This window comes from Pan paniscus, chromosome 2, assembly GCF_029289425.2.
Source record: "Pan paniscus chromosome 2, NHGRI_mPanPan1-v2.0_pri, whole genome shotgun sequence".
Taxonomy (NCBI): domain Eukaryota; kingdom Metazoa; phylum Chordata; class Mammalia; order Primates; family Hominidae; genus Pan; species Pan paniscus.
Window position 1 is genome coordinate 112,159,058 of NC_085926.1, and position 21,172 is coordinate 112,180,229.

The 21,172-nt window shown below is 38.7% G+C and overlaps 1 protein-coding gene across 1 annotated transcript in view; it reads right to left on the bottom strand.

The window, feature by feature from the left end:
* The window catches only part of DRD3 (dopamine receptor D3), a 51,871-nt gene extending 39,888 nt beyond the window's left edge, over positions 1-11,983 (bottom strand). Inside the window, exons 1-2 of the mRNA XM_003825120.5 lie at positions 11,530-11,983; positions 4,563-4,867 (exon numbers count right to left, since the gene is read on the bottom strand). Of these exons, the coding sequence (XP_003825168.3) occupies positions 4,563-4,832 (270 nt within the window). The 5' untranslated portion in view covers positions 4,833-4,867; positions 11,530-11,983. The remainder of the gene's footprint in view (positions 1-4,562; positions 4,868-11,529) is intronic.
* Positions 11,984-21,172: the final 9,189 nt, after the last annotated feature.

Genomic DNA, 21,172 nt, shown 5'->3' on the forward strand with positions numbered 1-21,172 from the left:
GCTTGACTACCTTTCTTAATCCTCAAGTTTTTCCTCCTGTCTACACTGGGACCCAAGTAGTCTGAGTTTAGTATTCCAAATGTTCCCCTGGCCGCTTATACTGCCTTTCTATCCTGATAAAAGTGTTTTAAACATCACAAAAGGTGATTCACTGAGTGGAACAAAATGAGATATTTGTGCTTGGAGAGGAAGCTCTGGAGTGCAGATGGTAAAGCAGGAAATTAAAATCTTGAGAGGAAATCTGAGACAGAACTATTTGGGATGGTACAGAAAAGTTGAGAAAATGCTGCAAACTGAATTAAACAGATAGCCAAGCCAGAAGCCCTCTGAAATATAATCTTCTGTGAGGTCACCTGCTTGGTTTTTGTCCTGAACTTATCTGCCAGGCTTGAGGACAGAGAATACTGAAGCACGTCAGTGACTGGTCCCTGTGGGCCCCCTTATGTATGCCCAAGTGAAGGCTCCTGTGTGTCTTAAAGATGTGAATGATACCAATGAAAACTGACTGTGGTTCCCACTTACTGACTATCCTCTTCTATCTTTTCAATAAATAGTCCCTAGATTCCACTGTGAATCTATGAGATCGCTGGGCAGTATCCAAAGAAGAAACATATAACCTATGTTAAATCAATTTTTCAAGCTGGAACTTATGTGCCACAAGCCAGTCCAATCAGAGCACATCTTGATACTTCTACTAGAAATTCTAAGAAAAGGATTTTCTCTCTTGCTGTGAATGGTGTGGTGTGGACATGTGTGACCTATAGCTTAGCCTGTTGCCTGCAGGTAAGGTCAGTATATGGAAAAAGGCAGAGCTGAGAGAATTGTAGGGAAATGGAGCTGGTGCCCTGATGGAACTGTGCCTGCAGCCCACCCTACCAGAGGACTTTATAAAGTTCCTGGTATGACAGCCAATGCATTCTGTTTTTTCATTTAAGCCAATTGGAGTTAAGCTGTTTTAAACTTATAATTAAAAGTGTCTTAAGTGAGATATTTATAGATCAAAAGTTTTGGTTATCAAAATACTCTATCAGTTGATGACAGCTGAGTCTAACATCAGCTCAGGGTGGAAAATGTTGTTGTCACCTCCATTTTATGCACTTAAATCCATGTCTTCTGACTCCAAGTTCTGAGTCTTTTTCTCACAGCATGACACTGTGTTGAAATGACATTCATCCCAGTGAATTCCAATAAAGGCAATGTGATACTTTATTGCCTACGTCAGAGCAATTCCCCACCCCTACATCTTTTATAAATAAAACACACGTTTTCATTTTTTCTTTTTTAGCTTCCTTTGCAGCTAAAGGTGGCCTCATGACTAAGTTCTGGCCAATTAAGCTTATGTGAAACCTCTTAGAAACATGCTTTAAGCTACTACAGGGAAAGTGCATGCTCTCTCTCTCTCTCTCTCTCTCTCTCTCATTTCCTGCTGTCTCTACCCATCCTGTTTTTGAATACTGCCATGGTACTGGGGGCTATGGCAAGATAAAGAACTAAGCCAGCTTGCCAAGGATGGTGAAGAGGAAGGATGGAAAAGTCTGGTCTGTGATGACACCATGGGGCAGCTGAACCAACACAATAATTCTTTTCCTCCAGAATTCTGGTTATTTGAAAAACATTAAATGCAGTTAAACCACAACTAATCAAGGTTTCCAATATTTACAGCCAAAACATTCCTACCTCATAAATACTGGTGTCTGGCAAAATGAGCCAATTTTCCTTCAAAGAAGGTGGATGTGTTCAAATCAAAGCACATGGGGCTATGAATCTGGTGAATCTTTTGGATCCCAAAATGGTGTTCTTCTCATGTACATCTTATCTTCCTGGGGGCCCTCAAGCCTACAGCAGTCTCGGTGGTCAACATTGCACCCTTTTCTTTTCCAAAGGGAGCTCTTAGGTATAATTAAGTAATTAGTACAGTAGCTACTCAAACTGTATTATCATTAGGACAAGTTAGTGAGAATAATACTTTGCTTCTTCTTGAGGAACATGGATTTATGTATTCATAGCCCATATTTTAAGGGCTCAAAGTGCTCTTTTCTTTCATTAAGGTGCCTCATTTGCCTCTAAGGAAAGATAGGAAAACATTTGAGATTAAGAAAAGTATAGACTGATGTAAGATAGAGAGACTTGGTCCTCTGTATTCTTCACTGGCTTTAGGGCCTCTTTTTGGTCTTACCAACTTGCTTCAAGACATTGACTGGGTCTTGAAGCAAATTGGTAAGACCAAAAAGAGGTCCTAAAGCCAGTGAGGAGACGTCTCTGCTCCCCTGAATCTTCCTTGTGTGAATATAGATTTTAAAAATCATGCTCTTATTGCTTCTCAGCCTTTTGGTTAAGATCAAATGTAAAAATTATGATCTTGATCACTGAATACCTACATGAAATAACCTGTTGGACAGAGGGCATAGTATTATGGTTTTTATGGGGAGAAACCAAAAACTTCATCAGAGATGTTCTCATGGAAGAAAACCTATATGTACTACTACAGTGATTTCTTTAAGGCCTTTGGCAAGATTTCCTGTCGTTTTCTATAGTCTCACCTGCCCTTCTATGCTCAGTAGTAGAATAGGAGCACCAGTATATCAGAAGGTATGGCTAGAAGGGGTGCCATGGATTTCTAGTGTGGAAAAGTCACAATGTCTATCTCCTAAACCAGTACATACAGATGTTTTCCAGTATGGTCCAACCAGAGTCCTAGAAATAATCACAAATACATAGCCAACAAATGCCCCTGAGTGGCTTTGTTACAGACACCAAAAGCCTGGTTTTATCTTAGAGGGAATAAAAATGCTCATTAGAGTGAAGGTCCACTGCCTACATTTCTTCCTGCCATTCATCCTTCTGGAGGACTTAAGATTCCTTGGAACACATAGAAATGGACAAAAACATTTTAGGAAGATGATGACAGTGCTATGAGTTATTGACCAATTCATATTGGCTGGTTGCACCTAAAGCGCCTCATTCTTGAACAGAAATATCACATGCTTCGAAATTTTTTCAGGCTCATTATTGTTGGATGTAAAATAACAAATAGCTCATCCCCAAAAGTCCTCTCCCCAAAAAGTCTGAGTGTAACAATAGATAGAGAGGCAGATGGTATTAGCAGGAATAGCCCATATAATGCATACATTACAGAGAAGATTCATTTCATCATTCATATATCAAATGTTATAGCAGTTAGCATGTATTTTGTGCCAGGTAGTATGTTTAGGCTACAGGAGATGAAGAGTAAAGATCTAGTCTCTGACTTCAAGGTTGACTCAGACTAATTGGGTTGACAGAAAAATCAAGATAATTATAAGACCCTTCACCCTCCCAACTAGGATTATCCTAACTGGGAAGAATAAATGCATATTTTTTCCTCAAGTATTCCCTTAGCCTTTAGATCTACACAGCCTAGTTGTTTTTCTTCTTTTCCTTTTATTTCTCTGTTTTCTTTTTTTCTCTCTTTATGTCTCCCCCTTGAGATCATAAGTCTAATTTTAGTTCCCAGCCATTCTTTAACAAAGGTATTAGCACAGGCAGTCTATGTACAAGGTTTTTGCTCTCCTGTGATATGTCATACTTAATTAACTGTCACTTTTACTATCAATATTAACTGAGATATTAATTTGATGAATCTTAATTTCTCTTAATCATAGCATCATTTTGATCCTTCATTGGATACCTCTTTAAAATGACACACAGTGCAGAGGAGAAATATTAATAGTATACTCAGGTTTTTTTAAAAAAACATATCTTAAGTAATTGCATGTTTTCCTGGTAAGAATATCTGTTTCTTGAACAGATATGGTCACCCTGATTTCCTTGTTAGCAAATGGGTATTTTGTCTTGACCACCCCCTGGCTCTGTTTTGCACTCCCAATTGAAAATACTTTCAAATTTAATAAATGTCTCTCCCCAAAAGAATTCACCAGGATCTGCTGCACTATCTCTCTGGCAAAGGCTCTGTACTATTCATGGACACATGGAAAATATACATTTGAGGGTTTTGTCTGTTCCTTTGGTAGCAGAGTCTATGGAGAACTGGTACCCAGGAGGAAAGAGCAAAGAGGGACTGAGCCATCGAAAGAAGTCTGATCTGTTCGCTGGTCATTCTTTCTATCTTCCCCTACATTCACTAATTTTTTTTTCTATAATTCCTTTTTTCCTCCTGGCCTCACATCCCTCCTGCACACCCTCACCCTCATATACATTGAACACTGGTGAAGAGGCCTTCTGGACTGCCTCACCCAGCCCACCATGTCATTGAGACATGTCTGGCGCAGAGAATAAACTCTAGGCCATATTAGGAAGAGTCCCATCACTCAAATCCAGTCACCTGAACACTGGAGACCCATGAACAGAATCATTCTCAGCTCCTTGGTTCTGATGTGGATGAGGAACAGGATGGTGACTGTTTTCCAGAGCTTTAACTCTCTCATTACAGGGAGAATGAGAGCTCTCCTTCCTTCCTCAGTTCCTGACTGTCTGGGGAGTCTTTTGAGCCCCAAAGGCCAGAACTCAGGGAAGACAAGTACTAGCACAGTCATAGAGACAACATGCGCCTGAAGTCTACTCACCTCCAGGTATACCACCCAGGGCATCACCAAGGTGGCCACCAGCAAGTCTGCCACAGCCAGGCTCACTACTAAGTAGTTGGTGGTAGTCTGCAGGGCCCGCTCCTTCAGCACAGCCATGCACACCAGGCCATTGCCGAAGATGATGGCCAGGATGAGCGCGCAGTAGGAGAGGGCATAGTAGGCATGTGGGCGGGCCTGGCTGGCACCTGTGGAGTTCTCCGCCCCACAGGTGTAGTTCAGGTGGCCACTCAGCTGGCTCAGAGGTGCCATAGCCCAGAGGGAGGTGCGTGATGCCAAGGGGCTTCCTGTGAGGAGACAGAAAACAATATTAATAAAATCAGTCTCTTTGGGGCTTGGTTGCTTAGTTACATTTTTTAATTTATTGCATCAGCAAATATTTATTGAGCATTTTCTATATAGTAGGCACTGTTGTGAGAGTTGGAGATAGAGCAATGAACAAAACAGATAAAATCTTAATTCCTTCCCTTTGAAGCTCCCATTCTAGAGGAGAAGACAGATAATAAACAAGATAAATAAAAGATGTGGTGTGTTCAATAATGATACGTATATTGGAGACAAATCAGAGAGGCAGGTAAGTAACGGGTGAAGATTGTGCGTATGTGAGTGAGTATCTGAGTATAATCAGGAACTCCTCATGGAGAAATCAGCAATTGAGTCGCGACCTGGAGGAGATCAGGAAGCAGACCATGCAGTTATCAGATGTGATAGCAGTCTGAGCTGTGAGAACAGCAGGGGCCAGCAGGAAGGGCTAGCACATAGAAGTCATAGGAGGGAGTCTGGTGAGGCTGGAGCCAAGTGAGGCAGGAGTAGAATAGGAGGGTGTGAGGTAGAGAGATTGTGCAGGGCTATTGAAAGTACCATGCTTAGACTCTGAGTGAGACGGGAAGCTGTTGCAGGATTACAATCCCAGCTCTGCTGCTTCCTAACTCTGGGACCTTATGCATATTACTTTACCTCTCTGAGCTCCAGATTCTTCCCATGTAAAACGTGGGAATAATGAAACCCATCTATCTTAGTCCATTTTGGGTTGCTATAACAGAACACCTGAGTCTGGGTAATTTATAAAGAGCAGAAATTTATTGTCTCACAGTTCTGAAGGCTAGGGGAAGACATAAGGCCTGTGACTTAGGGAGTAACCCTGAAACCCAAGCAAAAGTGACTCTTGCCCCAAGCTCTAGAGGAGGTGCTATAGAGGAGTCCACTCTGGTCTTCTGCTGTGGTCTCGGTGTTTGTGTCTCCCTAAATTCATATGTAGAAATCCGAATTCCCAATATGATGGTATTAGGAGGTGGGTGTCTTTGAGAGGTGATTAGGTTATGAGGACAGAGCCGTCATGAATAAGATTAGTGCTTTTATAAAAGAGACCCAGAGAGCTAGCTAATCTCTTTCACCATGGGAAGACATAGTGAAAAGACAGCCATCTATGAACCAGAAAGCAGGCCCTCACCAGACACTGAATCTTCTGGTGCCTTGATCTTGGACTTCCCAGCCTTCAGAACTGTCAAAAATACATATCTGTTGTTTATAAACTACTCAGTTTATGGTATTTTGTGATAGCAGCCCAAAAGGACTAAGGCACCCTCTACTGGTTATGCCTCTAGCCTCTACAGGATGATGTTGTAACCTCCCACAGTGCCAAGGAGAAGGTCCACTAAGTTTACAATCCTGTCTAGACCACACTCAGGGAATTCTCTACCCAACTGCTCAGAGCCTGTTTCCAAGACATCACGGGTCTCATTCTAAATCTGTCACTCTGACGGGAGACTGTGCCATAAATGTGTAGGGTTCCTGGGGCCAAGTGGTGGCTTTCAGTTAGAGCTCAGACAAATAGATTCTATGTAGCCTGAGGTTGGGAGAGAAGAGGCCAGGGTCCCTGAGGCAGATTAGGGGTGGGGGCCCAGCTTCTCCTGTATGGTCACATTTTGTATGGAATTTTGAAGGGTCCAGGAATCTTAAATTCAAACTTGGCCTTCCATGTTGTTACGAAGGTGTATTTGTCAAGGTGGGAGGATGAAACATTTTACTCAATGGCTTGTTGGTTACAACTTTAAAATATTTAAGCATGGTACATATAGACCTTTATGGGAACTCTCTCTTCAGGCCTTGGCAAAAGTAGAGGCTGACTTGGTGGCCAGAATTTGCCCTCAAGCCAGGTATCTGTAGCTCTCCCTTGATTAGGAGACCGGCCTAATCATGGCTGTCATTTTGTACCTCACTTTGAAATGTTTCAGCCTGAAATATGAAAGAGTTAAAATGAACAAATAATTGGGAAAGGGTGACAAACTTGGAATGAATTTAGAGAATTGTTTAAAAAAATTGTCCTTTATCTTGGCACACTGTTTGCACTCAATGTATTTTAAAACATAATAATAATTCTTGATAATAATTATAATTTTCTCATTATTCAGAGGAGGGCAGCCGCTACCCTGGAGATAGCACCGCTGCTGCCAAGAGCTTTTGGAAAAATACAATGCTTTCTGATTGTTCAAGGATATTTCCACTTTTAAGGCAGGCTGAGGCCCAAATGTCTTCCCTTTCACAACTGGGCCACTTTGGAACACAGTGGCCAGAATCCCTCTTTTCTGGGGTCTGCAACTGATGAATAATGTCTTAGCCTCCTCTCACCTGCCATGTAAGAGGGAGGCATAAAACCTTAGGATACTTGTTACCCTTTTGCTGGACTTTTTACTCTGCCAAGAGGTTTGACAGCTACCTAAAAATAGTATAGCTGAATGCCAGTGGCTAATTATACGAAGGGAAACCCTCAACTCTGAAAATCAATTCTGAGCCTGATGTTGGAATCACAGTTGCATGGATTTCTGATTTCATATTTATTTTTTCCACATCTGATCTTAGATCCTTTATAGCAGCAGGTGGGTTAAACCGTGATTGTTCAGGTAGTTTCTGATGAGTTGTGGATGTGGGAGATGAAAGCAAAGATGAGTGAGATGCTAGATTACTCTCTATCCCTCAGCTAATTGTTTCAACTTCCTCCCTGCTTAGATTTTTTTTTTTTTTTTTCAAACCAGAGTTGCTTATATAACACAGAACTGAGCTGGGCTTTCTTCTTTCTTTTCCCCTCTGTTAGATATGCTAACAGATAGGAAACGGGTCTCAGGTAGGAAGAAGCAAAGAGCCTAGAGAATTCATTAACTCAATCACTCTCTAAGTAATTTACAATGATAGGCTGGTTTCCTCATCAGCAAAATGGAGATAATCATATCCACTCCATAAGGTTATTATGAAGACTAAATGAGATTATATACATGAAGTTTGGCACTACTGACAATTTGGGCTGAATAATTCTTTGTTGAGGAGGTTGTCCTGTGCATTGTGGGGGATTTAACAGCATCCTTTACATATACCCACTAGATGCCAGTAGCATACCCCTCCCCACAAGTTGGGACAATAAAAAATGCTACTAGACGTTGCCACATATCCTGGAGCGGGGGTGCAAATTGCTCTCCCCATGAAGAATCATCACTCTAGCATAATGTCTGGCACATAGCACTAGAAATATAGTTGCTTTTATTGTTAAGAGGAAAGTGGGAATAGGTGAAGAGTTAAGTAAGCTGCAATTGTAAAGTATCTAGTGAACTTGGAAATGATGACATTCATGGTGGCATTCATGCTTAAACATTCATGGTGGCATTCATGCTTAAACATTCATGAAGACATTCTTAATGTCATCATGTCAACATTCATGATGACATGCTTAAACTCTCATGATGACATTCATGATGGCATTCATGCTTACAAAATCTAAGCAGGGAGGAAGTTGAAACAATTAGCTGAGAGATAGAGAGTAATCTAGCATCTCACTCATCTTTGCTTTCATCTCCCACATCCACAACTCATCAGAAACTACCTGAACAATCATGGTTTAACCCACCTGCTGCTATAAAGGATCTAAGATCAGATGTGGAAAAAATAAATATGAAATCAGAAATCCATGCAACTGTGATTCCAACATCAGGCTCAGAATTGATTTTCAGAGTTGAGGGTTTCCCTTCATATGATTAGCCACTGGCATTCAGCTATACTATTTTTAGGTAGCTGTCAAACCTCTTGGCAGAGGAAAAAGTCCAGCAAACAGTGTTAGGAGTTAAAAGTGGATAGGAGGTAAAAGAATAGAGAAGGCAGAGAAATAGAAGATTACTCTTGGTGTCAGTCTTTTAAGATTCATTACATATAACACTACTTACACATTTTAATGAGCTTTTAAATGCCTTACAAAGTATTGATTTATCTTGGTCTTTGTAGTTTGTTCTGGCATCTCTTAGAGTGAGTGCATAACCTATTTAAAAAGGCAGGGGAACAGAGAGTTGTCAGGTCCCCATCAGTTATGACATTTGTCCTGCTTTGCTGATGTTCAATCCCTCAGTGCTGAATAACAGTCTTCCTGAAACATTTGTGGGGTTCCTCCTTAGCACCTCATTAAGACTTACAGAGTTTTAATTATTTGTTCTCTTTCTGTAAGAAAACAAATGAAGATGAAGACAACTACATCTGGGCTACTACTGTGTGTCAAGTATGAGTACTTTACATGCATTTTAATACTTATAGCAGCATGGAAGTTGATGTTAGTCATTCCCAGCCCTGCTTGGGGGCTCGTTCCTGTAATCCCAGCACTTTGGGAGGCTGAGATGGAAGGATCACTTGAGGCCAGGAGTTTGAGATCAGCCTGGGCAACATAGTGAGACTCCATCTTTGCAAAAATAAAAGAAAAGAAAAATTAGCTGCGTGTGATGCCATGTGCCTGTATTCCCAGCTACTCGAAAGACTGAGGCAGGAAGATTGCTTGAGTCCAGGAGTTAGAGGCTGCAGTGAACTATAATTGTGCCACTGCACTCCAGCCTGGGTGACAGAGCAAGATCCTGTCTCAAAGAAAAAAAAAAAAAAACCCCACAAAACTGTCATTCCCGAGTTGAGATGGATTTTACTCAACCCAGAACAAAACGCTTCAGTAACAGGGTTCCATGACCACATCTTCACTCATTTCACAGATCTCTGGCTGTTGCTACATCTAATCTTTTACTCAGACGACTCCTGACCACCAGTCGCCAGAGCTTTTCTGGTCTGGGCTATAATTCGGACTTGCTATATTGCCTGATAAAATTAATAATTATAGCTAAAATTTATAAGCATTATCATCATTCAACCTCACAACAACCTGATGAAGAAGGTAAGCACTATTATCCTATCAAGTTTTCTAGATAAAAAAGGTGAGTCACAGAGAGGTTAAATATCTTGCTGAGATCACAAACCAGTAAATGATGGAGTTGATTGAACCCAAGATTTGTCTGATTCCAGAGCTCATGTTCTTAACTATGCCACTTAACTATACCACTTTTTGGGGTGAGGCAGACAAATGTGAAATGGGTACTAATTTTACAATCTCACTTGTTCAGAGTATCTGAACATGTCACATCATCTGACTAGGCTTGGTGAAGTAATGCAGGTGCACACTGCTCATAGAGCCAGTGGGAGTTACATTGTTATTATTATTAGAGATAGTCTTTAGCATTTCTATGCTACTTTCTTCTTGCAAATTGCTGCCTATTTTCCTGAAAAAGATTCACAAATGGATTGCAATACATAGCATATTTATGTATTTGGGCACATTTACATTGTTGGTAAATGTACAGAGAAAAACTATTGCTGGTTACTGAGTAGCTAAGATAACAGTTTTTTCCCCTCATTAAACCTGACTAGTAAAGCAGAGCATACTCACTTTCCTTCACAACCTCTAGAGACTGAGCATCCTACCATTCTAATCAGAGATAAAATGGGGAACTCAGCAAATAAATCAATCAATAAGCAAATATTAATTGATGACAAACTTCAATGCATTAGAAATTGAATCTGATATTGAGTAGAAACTGTTCGGTATTTGCTTTAATGTATATTCCATAACAAACAGCCTTCTGTATGGATGCTTTAATATTAGGCACCCATTTGGATACTGTCAGTATTTTCCTTGCTCAATACCCTTGCTCACTGCTAGCCATACAGACCCTTGAAAATATTCAACTACAAATAAATGAGTGCCGAGTAAGAATCTTTCTCACATTGTCTCTACTTCTCCTTGACTATAAGAGATCCTAATGCCATGTCAAGCAGTGGTTCTTCACTCTTATCTAAGGACAGATATTTTACAGACCTTTTAGTATCAGTAAGCAAAAGGCTTCACCTATAAAGTGAAATAGTCATGCACAATGAGTTTAGAATCCAAGTTTCACTTTGCTATTGCTGCATTATTATTCATGCATGTATTTTGATGGTATTCAATTAAACTAAATGCATGAACTGGAACAAATATCTAATTGCAATGACTTCTGTTGCCCCAGTAAGCTACAGCAAGTAATGGAAGTCTCACAATTAAATAACAACAATACCCTAAAAATCATATACCATCATCAAAGGAAACATACACAATCATCATCTCAAGTACTACATATCTCTGCTGGGAATAATTGGATTCTGACTTAGAAACAGCCTGACTTTAAATAGACCATTGAAAATAGAGCCTCTCCAAACCTTCAGCTCTGAATTGCCAGGGTGCTGAATTGAGGAGTTTAAAATAACAGACCCTTACAATTAAGTGAAATCCTTAAGAGGAATACAATCAACTTCCATACAAATCCTAGAAATAATAACAGCTTTTTGTTTTCTATCTTTTAATTCTTCCTTGATATAGCTTCTAGAGCCCACAAGGATACAATTTTGGGGGAAAAAATAAAAGAAAAAGGAATATAAAAGGTTTCTGCTGTCCAACCACTTAGAAGAAAAAGAAAACCATTTCCTCAGGGCTTTGGTTTTTAAATAAGAGTGGATATTGAGTTTTAATGCATATTTTTAGAGATCCACAGAACCCCAAGCTGATTAAATAACCTTGAGGAAAATACTATGTCCTAAATTAGAAACGAAAAGAAAAATTACTTACCCTAAAATTTTCTTCTGATTTCTGGAGACCGAGGAGTTTACCACTTCGGCTCCTGCAGCCATTTACTGACAGCAGACATACCCAAGCAAACTTTGCCTTTCTCAGGACTCAGAAACTATGAAATGAACAGAAAGAAATCACCCATTTTTGCCTCTAAGGTGAAATTACTTGAGTGCTGCTTTTCCAGCTTCCCTATTAGACCTTAGTGCATGTTTCATAGCTGCTTTCGAATGTATCCGTTTTCTGTAGAGGATTTGGGAGGGACCCTAAACTGAGCATTGCTTGGGTCAGCCGCTCAGAGGTTCTGTCCTTGGTGCTGAAAGAGGGAAGGAGTAGGCATAGGCAGGATCCGTTTTCTACCTCGCTCTCTTTTCCTCTTTGTCTCTCTATCTGCTCGGATACTGTGCTTTTTAGTACATGTATATTTTCTCCTCAGTGCTCTTTTTAATCTTAGTTTTTCCACTGTTTTTACCTTTATGCTTTAATTTCTCTTGAATAACTCTCACCTTCCTCAGTTTAATTGCCTTTCCAGATTTTGGTGGGTGTAAAGATGATTAGTTCAGAAGAAGGAACAGATCATCAAATTGATACCACAATTGGTTAATGGAAATCAGTACAATTTAAAACACAATTGACAGGATAATTGAACTTGGAGGTGTAAGCCTGTCTGGGAAAAGAAGGTTAAAGGAAACATTACAAAGGTAGCAAAACTGAGGCATGGCGTGTAACTGGCAATAAAGATGAAATAAGCTTAATACTGTAAGAAATGTTAAATGTTTACTTAGCAGCACTTCTTGTTTTCAGAGGACTTCATAAATATTTGCCAATTCATTCTTACTGCTTCTCTGTGATATATACATAGATACCTTTTTTAAAACTGGTTTGGAACAAGCTAAAGTGAGATGCAACCAAGGACAATATCAGTGAAAGTCAGTAGTAGAACATAAACAATCCTAACTTATGGTCACCTGTTCATCTTACATTTTACTGTGGAATCCTAACCATTTCCTGTTCTCTCTCTCTTTTTTTTCTCCTCTGTTTAGTCAGTGTGGTAATTCTTCGGCTGTTTTCTCTGCCAACAGTGGATGTGCTTGGCAACTGCGGTGCAGTTATAGGGAAGCTAGTTCTTGTTTGACTATGATGGAGACCTCTGCTGGCTGAGAAAGAAGGCAGCAGCATCAACAAGGTCTAAATACTGCTATTGATAACAACCATCATTTATTGAGCATGTACTTTTAGCCAGTCATTTTAATGCATTGCTCCTTTTAATCCTTTCAACAACCCTACAAGGCAGGTACTATTTTTTACCATCCTTAATTTATGGATAGGAAAATTAAAGCTTATGGAGGTTAGTATAATGTCTGAAAGTCACACAGCTAACAAGTGGCTGACCCAAGATTTGGATCTAAACATCCTAATTCTCTTAACCACTATGGTATAGTCTTCCAAAAGTAGAAAATTTAAACTTCCCAGAAGACTGATAATATGTCAGAGAGAATAATAATTATGACAGTAATAATAATATTAATAATACATTTGTATATAATTATATTTAGAAATCATTTAGATGATTTAGAAATCATTCTGTAAATTATATTACATCAGTCTTCATGATGCCATCTTTATAGAGGCTGTTATGGACTAAATTGTGTCATTCCAAAATTCAAGTGTTGAAGCCCTAACCTTAGAACATGACTGTATTTGGATGTAAGATCTTTGAAGTGTGAATTAAGTTAAAATGGGGCCTGGAGGGTACGCCCTAATCCAATATGACTGGTTTCCTATAAGAAAAAGAAGAGACACCAGAAATGTGCACACAGAGGAAAGGACACAGGAAGATGGCATCTGTCTGCAAGCCAAGGAGAGGGGTCTTGCAGGAGAAACCAAACCTGCCACCCTGTTGATTTTGGATTTCTACCCTTCAAAACTGTGCAAAAATAAATTTCTCTTGTTTAATTCACCTAGCCTGTGGAATTTTGTTATGGCATCCCTAGCAAACTAATACAGAGGCTTAGAGAGGTTAGGTTCCATATCCAAGGTTGCCCATAATTTATTGGGCATAAATGTATTAGTTATATGACATAACTATATGGAACATGCCCTAAGACTAGAACTCCTGGGTTGAATGTGAACTCCAAGGCTTTTCTTCCCTTGGATAAGGGGACCAAGAGAATATGCACTGCTAAAACTTGGCTTGTCTGACATATAAAAGCAGGGAGTAATGTCAGGCTGTTATGTGAGTAGAATGAAGCAAAGGCCTTCTAAGGAGTTAAGAACCTCATATCACTCATTTTCAGCAACATGGTTTTCACGTTTCAGTATCCTATGTTTATTTTCTTTAACATTTGAAGACATTGTGCCTAATGATAATGCTATCTTGATAATGCGTGAATGTAGTAGGAAGAATCCTATTTCTAGACTTTCTGTGTTGAGAACACATATTCTCTCTTCAAGGGCAGTTGTAAATGCTGGCAAGATATTCCTCAGCATGTTTTTAGTGCCTTCCTTTGGCAAAAGTAAAAGGAAGATAAAGAGGGATATAGACTCTAATTCTGTGTAGGAACAAGAGACAGGAAAATTAACTGACATGCCTAAAATCACACATCTAGGCAGTCAACTCTGTTCTGACTTAGCTGTCTCTGGTAGACTCCTTGACCCCCGTGGTGAATGGGGAGGGATTGGTGTGGAAATAGAAGAGAAGCAGGGTAAATGAGGTGATCCTTTCTCTCTGGACTTCACTATAGGTGAAGATTAGCAATTGCTCCTTTTATCTGGCACTTCCCATTCATACAACAACAAACAATTTTATTCTTTTAAGTAAGTGGAACCCTTATTCATGATTGGCATTGAGATATGCCTTCTGGGAAGAACTCCAAGATGCCTACAGAAGAGATATGCCTGGGCAGAAATCAAGAAAAATATAGATCATTTTTTTCATCTTCCTTCCAGAAACTCCATCTCAATAGCATGGCTGGAACATTCTCATGTACTAGCCAATGGCCCTTCATCAGGGAAAGTCTTTATGTTTTCAACTTGAAGTGGCAAGTTTAGAGCAAGAGAAGAGAGATGGTGGGCTTCTGATACATATGGTTACTCAGTGATTTTGTTTGAAAGGAAATTGATGTGAAGTTTGTGGTGGGAATATTCTCTTCTTGTCTTTGAAATGCTGTTCCAGGGAATGATACAAGAAACCTTGCCTTGAGCACCGACCATTGAGTACACCACTTTAAACCCCCACTGAGTTCCCACTCACTAGGACAGTATGGAGACTAAATGAAGCATTATGGGGAGGCAATTTGCAGGACCTATATGAATAAAGGAACATTTTGTTTCCATGTCTTATTATAACTGGCATTCCTTACTGTGAACTGGAAGATTTGATTATCATGATGATCTTAAACTGCATGATACTGATCTGGTCTGAACAAGAGCCTCTCAGTATGTTTTTCACTGGAATCAGACCTCAAGTTGTAAAAGTGTAAATGAAAGTTGGCAAATGCAGTGAGTGGTCCAGTAGTATGGTTATTTCTTCTCAACCTTAGCCCCTGTTCCTCTCCAGTGAGATCTGGTGATAGATGAGAACCATCTGAGAAAGTCTTAGGTTTTATGTTTGAATTCATTCTGCTGCTGTAATACAGTTCTTGAAAGAAAAATAGTTCAACTCATTTATTATTATCTAATATTGAGCACCACTTTCTTCCTTTCTACAAGAGAATGGCAGGAAATAACAGAAGGAGGCTTCTCAATCAATCAGATTTGTACCAAATCACTCATTATAGGTAGCAGAGTAATAGTAAGGAAGGAAATAAATAAATGATATTGGTTTTTTATATCTGCATCTACCCTTCTGTGTGCTTGCATGTTACCTCCCTTTTCTACTTCTATCTTAACTTTTCGACCTATTTTCTTCCTGTTTTTTACTACCCTCCATCATCATCTAATTTTTTCTTTTTCTTTTTTTTGAGACAGAGTCTCCGTCTGTCGCCCAGGCTGCAGTGCAGTGGTGCAATCTCGGCTCCCTTCAACCTCAGCCTACCAGGTTCAAGCGATTCTCTAAGTACCTCATATAAGTGGAATCCTACTGTATTTGTCTTTTTCAGACTGGCTTATTTCACTTAGCATAATGTTCTCAAAATTCATTGATATTGAAGTATATGTCAGAATTTTCTTTCTTTTCAAGGCTGAATAATATTCAATTGTACCACATTTTGCTTTTCTGTTCATCTATGGATGACACTTAAATTACTTTCACATTTTAGCTATTGTGCATGACACTGCTATGAACATAGGTGTTCAGATATCTCTTTGAGATCCTGTTTTCAGCTCTTTTAGATATATATCCAGAAATGGAATTGCTGGTTCATGTGGTAATTCTGTTTCTAATTTTTTGAGGTACTACCATACTGTTTTCCACAGCAGCTGTATCATTTTACATTCCCATCAATAGTGCATGAGTGTTCCAATATCTTCACATCCTCAAGAGCATTATGCCTCCATTGTAATTTATTCTTTGATCCACTGATTCTTTAAAAGTGTGTTGTTTAATTTCTACAAATATGTGAGTTTTCCAGTTTTACTCTGTTATTGATTTCTAATTTCCTCCCATTATGATCAGGGAAGACTTTGTATGATATTTGTCTTTTAAAATCTATTGAGACACAATTTGTGGCCTAACATATGGCCCATCCTGGAAAATGTCCCATGTGTACTTGAAAAGAATGTGCATATCATTGCTGTTGGGTAGAGTGTTCTGTATATGTCTTTTAGGTCTAGTGAGTTTATTGTGTTGTTTATATCCTCTATTTTCTTACTTATTTTCTGTCTGGTGGTTCTATCTGTGATTGAAGGTGGAATGTTAAAGTTTCCAACTATTAACGTAGAATTGTATATTTTTCTCTTTAATTCTACCAGTTTTTGCTTCATGTATTTTGATCGTCTGTTATGAGGCATGTTAATGTTTAAAATTGCTCTATTTTCTTGTTGTATTAAATATTTTATTAATATATAATACCCTTTTTTATTTCATAATTTTTTGACTTAAATTCATTTTTGTCTGATATTTGTCTAGCCATTCCTGCTCTCTTTTGGTTACTATTTGCATGAATATCCTTTTCCATCTTTTCACTTTCAACCTATTGTATCTTTGTTTTCTTTTTTTCTTTTTTATTATTTTTGTGTGTGTCTTTGGATCTAAAGTTAGTTTCTTGTAGACAGTATATCCAGCAATCATGTGTTTTTTATCCATTCTGCTGATCTCTGTTTTTTGATTGGGTAGTTTAATCCATTTACATTTAAAGAAATTACTGATAAAGAAGGACTTACTTCTGTTGTTTGCTATTTGTTTTCTATATGCCTTATAGCTTTCCCACATCTCACTCTGCATGACTCTTTTTTGTGTGTGTTTAGTTGATGTTTTGTGGTGAAATGTTTAATCTCCTTTCTTATTTCCTTTTGTTTATATTCCTTAACTATTTCTTTTTGGTTGCAGTGGAGATTACATTTAACATCCTAAAGTTATAATACTCTAACTGGAGTTTATACCAGCCTAACTTCAATAACATAAAATATCTGGTCCTCTACTATTCTTTCTTCACTCTTTTTGGTTGTTAATGTCATAAAATTATACCTTTATATATTGTGTAACACCAAACATAAACTAATAATTATTTTAAATGCGTTAGTCTCTTAAATTATATAAAAAACAAAACATGGAGCCACAAACCAAAGTTACAACAATGTTAGCTTTTAGACTAATGATTGTTTTCTTTTAAATGTATTAGTCTCTTAAATTATGTAGATAGCAAAATACTACTAGCTTTTATAAAGGTCCTTGCATTTATTGAGCTCTTTGTTTCTTCATACAGCTTCAAGTTACTGTCTAATGTCCTTTCATTTCACCTTGTAGGACTCCCTTGAATATTTCTTGCAGGGAAAGTCTAGTGGTAATGTGGTAATGCTCCTCAGCTTTTGTTTATCTGGCAATGTCTTATGTTCTCCTTCTTTTCCTGCTTCAGTCCCCCAAGTAGCTGGGACTACAGGTGCATGTCACCATATCTGGCTAATTTTTTGCATTTTTAGTGAAGACAGGGTATTGCCATGTTGGCCAGGCTGGTCTCGAACTCCTGAATTCAAGTGATCTGCCCACCCTGGCCTCCCAAAATGTTGGGATTATATGTGTGAGCCACTGCACCTGACCTCCTTCACTTTTGAAGGACAATTGTACTGATATAAAATTCTTGGTTGACAAGTATTTTTTTCTTTTAGCATTTTGAATACATTGTCCCACTACCTGATGGGCCAAAGTTTCTCATGAGAAATTTGTTAATATTCTTACCAAAGAGCCCTTGTATATGATGAATCAGTTCTTTTTTTGCTGCTTTCATAATTCACTGTCCTTATATTTCAGAAGTTTGATTATAGTGAGTCTTGGTGTGGGTTCATCTTGAAGTTCATTGTGCTTCTTGGATGTTTATGTCTTTCATCAGATTTAGAAACTTTTCTGCCATTATTTCTTCAAATATTCTCCTTACCCTTTATCTAGCCCTTCTCTTTCTGGTGCTGTCACAGTGTGTTAGTTGGTTCACTTGATGGTGTCCCATATGTCTTTTAGGCTCTGTTCACTTTTCTTCAATCGTTTTTCTTTTTGTTCCTCAGACTGATAATTTTCATTGTATCTGCAAGTTTGCTGATTTCTTTCTTGCCTGCTTAAATCTGCCTTTAAATCTGTCTAGTGAATTTTAAAATTTTAGTTATTATATTTTCAGCTTCAGAATATCTTTTTGGTTTCTTTTTAGTGTTTCTATCTCTTCACTAATATTTCCATTTTATTCATAGGTTGTTTTCTTGACTTTTCCCACATCTTCTTTTAGTTCTTTGAGACTTTAAGTTAGGTGTTTTAAAGTCTTTGTCTAGTAGATCTGCCACTGAGACTCTTTCAGGAATAGTTTTTGTTGATTAATTAAAAAAAAAATTGAATGTGCCATACTTTTCTGTTTCTTCATGTGCCTTGTAATTTTATTTGTTTTTTAAGAGATGGGCTTGGTCTGTCACCCAGGCTAGTGTGCAGTGGCATGATCATAGCTCACTGTAACCTCAAACTCCTGGGCTCAAGCAATCTTCCTCCCTCAGCCTCCTGGGTAGCTAGGACTACAGGCTACCATGCCTGGAAAATGTTATTTTATTTATTTATTTATAGAAGTGGAGTCTCACAATGTTGCCCAGGCTGGTGTCTTGTAATTTTTTGTTGAAAAACAGACATTTGAAGTTAATAATGTGGTAACTCTGTAAATCAGATTCTCCCTCTTCTCCAGGGCTTGCATATTTTTTTGTTAGTGTTTTGTTTACTACTTTTAAAAAATGTTAAGTGCTGTTTCTGTGTCAAGGATCAGCCTGACGTGCAAATTTAAGGTTTCTTTTCTAAATCTGCACCTTTCCCTAGGTAAGTGCAGTCACTTTCTAATTTTCCCTGTATATGCATTGTTTTTTAATGTCCTAGTCTTTAATGTCTGACTTCCAAAAGGTGGAAATAGAAAAATAAAGGTAGATTTTTAAAAAATGGAAGCGATTCTCCTGCCTCAGCTTCCCAATCTCAGCTGGGATTACAGGCATGTGCCACCATGCCCGGTTAATTTTGTATTTTTAGTAGAGACAGGGTTTCTCCATGTTGGTGAGGCTGGTCTTGAACTCCCGACCTCAGGTGATCTGCCCACCTTGGCCTCCCAAAGTGTTGGGATTACAGGCATGAGCCACTGCACCTGGCTCTAAATCTTCTTGAAGTTACTACAGCCAGACAGGGAGGGGCTTATAACGGTGGGGGAGGTGCAACAACCGTGGTAGCATACTCCTTTGTCTGAATCTCTGTGATCAGAAGGAGCAATCAATTATCAGACCATAGTTCCCCTCTATTTGGAGGACAAGGTTCTTTTTGCCCACTCTGGCTCCTGCAAGCTGCTCCCAGAATTCAGACATAGCTGTATGCCACATTGCTGGAAGTGGAGAATGAGTAATTGCTATTATGCTAAGAGCTGACATGACCAAAATAAACTTAATTTACCATTCAAAGCTTCTCCTGGAAGTTGCAAGCTCTCAATAGATTCCAGAGTTCCAAAATAATTACATCAGGCAGACTCTGCCAGTGCAATTGTGTCTAGCTGGGGAAACAGATTCCTGGTGCTTCCTACTCCACCATATTTCTGAAATCATCCCCTTTTTTCCATTGGCTTTTAGTGCTCCCCCTGGAAATCAGAGAACTGTGTGTATAGAAGATGGAAGATGAGAGAGATATGGAAGTGTTATTATGATGGAAGTAGAAATGTCTGAGAAAGTGAAGATCTAGAGGCTCAAAAGTTGCCTGGAGACTCTAGACTGGGTGAGACATGTTTCAACTGTTTTATTCTAGGCATTTAGGGACATGTATCACGGGGAATAAGATGGAGGAGTAGTAGAGGCACTTTAACTTTTTCATAGTTGACAACATTCCATCAAAGAACAGGTCATGTGTTTTCTTTCTTTTCTTTTTTTGCAAATGTCTAAAAAATGTTCTCTAAGATTAGAAATAAACGATTATTATTTTTGTCATAAGTTGGGGTTTGTGTGTTCACACACTGTGCTTCTCTTGGTTAAGTGCCTTTATAATGGTTTGATCTCTGCCCTAGAGCACAAAGGAGCAGCTTTATCTTCATATCTTGTTTTTCAAGATACTCAGCATGTATAAAGTATATCTGCAATCCATTTTCTGTGGGTTACACTGTCTAATCTTCAAAAGTTCAGTTCTCCCCAGCAGACAGGACTTGTAGGACTTTGTATGTTAATGAGAATAATCTTGGATTCAATGAAGCTTTTGTTGCTTCCACAACTCCTTTGCAATCTTGTCATTGATGTTCAGATATCCTACTGCACTGCCATGATTGAAATGTGGTCATTCCCAGAGTAAAGCAAAATGACAGCCTATTACAAAGTAGTTGGTTTGAAAAGGGACAAATATTACTATCCAAGAAGGGCATTTGGTATCACTAGAACTCTTGGGAGTTCAAAAACTCAGCTTTATTGGAATGGCTTCACTATCCCTGGAAATGCCCATTTTCTCCTCTTGTCTATCTTATTTTCCCTATGTCTCTCTCAAATTGGCTCAAACTGTTACTTATGTTTTTAAAATGCCATATAAAAGTGCTGATGTTCATAAGGTTCTAGTCATATTAGGGTACTTAATAGAACCATAGCAGGTAACTCAGGCAAATGGATTGTGCCTCATATTCATTATGACCAAACTCATGAAATGAGACACTAGATAATTCAACACAATCATGCTCCTTGTGCCCTAGGAAGAGAAAAAGAGAAGCAAATACCTGAGCATCTCCCCTCTCCATATAGGTATCCAAGTGCACTTGGAGAATCAAGTTTATTATTTTGCCTGGGGCTTTGGCAAATAACAGAAAACCCCTTCTCAATTGAATGAAATGATAAAGAGTTTATTATCTCACATAAAAAATCCAGAGGTAGATGGCTTCACACGAATTCATTAGGGATCAACATTTCTTTTTTTCCCTTTTTTTTTTTTTTTGAGATGGAGTCTCTCTCTGTCACCCATGCTAGAGTGCAATGGTGAGATCTCAGTTCACTGCAACCTCCGCCTCAAGTTCAAGTG